This window comes from Primulina huaijiensis, chromosome 2 (genome assembly GCF_012295235.1).
Source record: "Primulina huaijiensis isolate GDHJ02 chromosome 2, ASM1229523v2, whole genome shotgun sequence".
NCBI classification, from domain to species: domain Eukaryota; kingdom Viridiplantae; phylum Streptophyta; class Magnoliopsida; order Lamiales; family Gesneriaceae; genus Primulina; species Primulina huaijiensis.
Genome location: NC_133307.1, coordinates 20720172 through 20720988, shown reverse-complemented (window position 1 = coordinate 20720988; position 817 = coordinate 20720172). Strand labels below are relative to the sequence as shown.

General features: G+C 39.0%; 1 protein-coding gene across 1 annotated transcript in view; it reads right to left on the bottom strand.

Annotated features, from left to right (window-relative positions):
- LOC140957374 (IQ domain-containing protein IQM6-like) overlaps window positions 1-144 on the bottom strand; it is a 2099-nt gene extending 1955 nt beyond the window's left edge. Inside the window, exon 1 of the mRNA XM_073414606.1 lies at window positions 55-144. Coding sequence (XP_073270707.1) covers window positions 55-144 — 90 coding nt within the window. The remainder of the gene's footprint in view (window positions 1-54) is intronic.
- Window positions 145-817: the final 673 nt, after the last annotated feature.

The following is an 817-nucleotide window of genomic DNA, read 5'->3' as shown; positions in this document are numbered from 1 at the left end:
ATATATATACATTCAGCGAAATCAGTAACTTATAAATGGGCTTGTGCAACTTACCGGACCAAGATATTTGATACACTGTTGTTGAAGTTTTGATCTACGACATCTCTCTAGATTTACTTCTCTACCGTCTCCAATGTCTAGCATGAAGTGTTAGAGTAGATGTCTTGTAAGCCAACTGTTGGCTGGGGAATTTATTGACTCAAGTGTAATAAACAATCTTTATTTTAATATAATTTACTTTTTAATGGTTTCGTTTTACTTTATCTGTATACCCATGCAAGCAACATAGATAAAGTCCTTGATTATGCTTTAATACAAATGAATCGTAATTCGATGTTGAAACTCATTTGTAAACACTGCATATTCTAAATTCTTTCTTAGTCGATTCAGCTGCCTAAAACATGGATAAAGGTCGCTTGAGCTTGAGATTAGCATCTGTGATGTTGTGTGCTGCGTTTCTTGGTAAGAGCATAGAGATGTCCAAACATGCAGATGGGTGGTCATATGATGATTATACCAAACAACCCTCCGTCGGACTTTCCAAGTGATTATCATTCATCGAGAGGATAAGTCCGTGGTTATGATTGTACACCATTAGTCCTTACGACCCGGGACAACACTGAGGCTCTATATGCTAGGGCTGTGCTTTGACTCGTTTACCGGCTCCAGGAGAGTCATAAGGTAGCGATGTTGGGTATAGTTGCGACACATATAGTGTAGTCGGGGATTAACACTCACCTACGGGTGTGGATATCCTATGTGATCTGAAGTAATAATAGTGCATGGAATCTCTGGCCAGAGTATGAGATGTACGTTG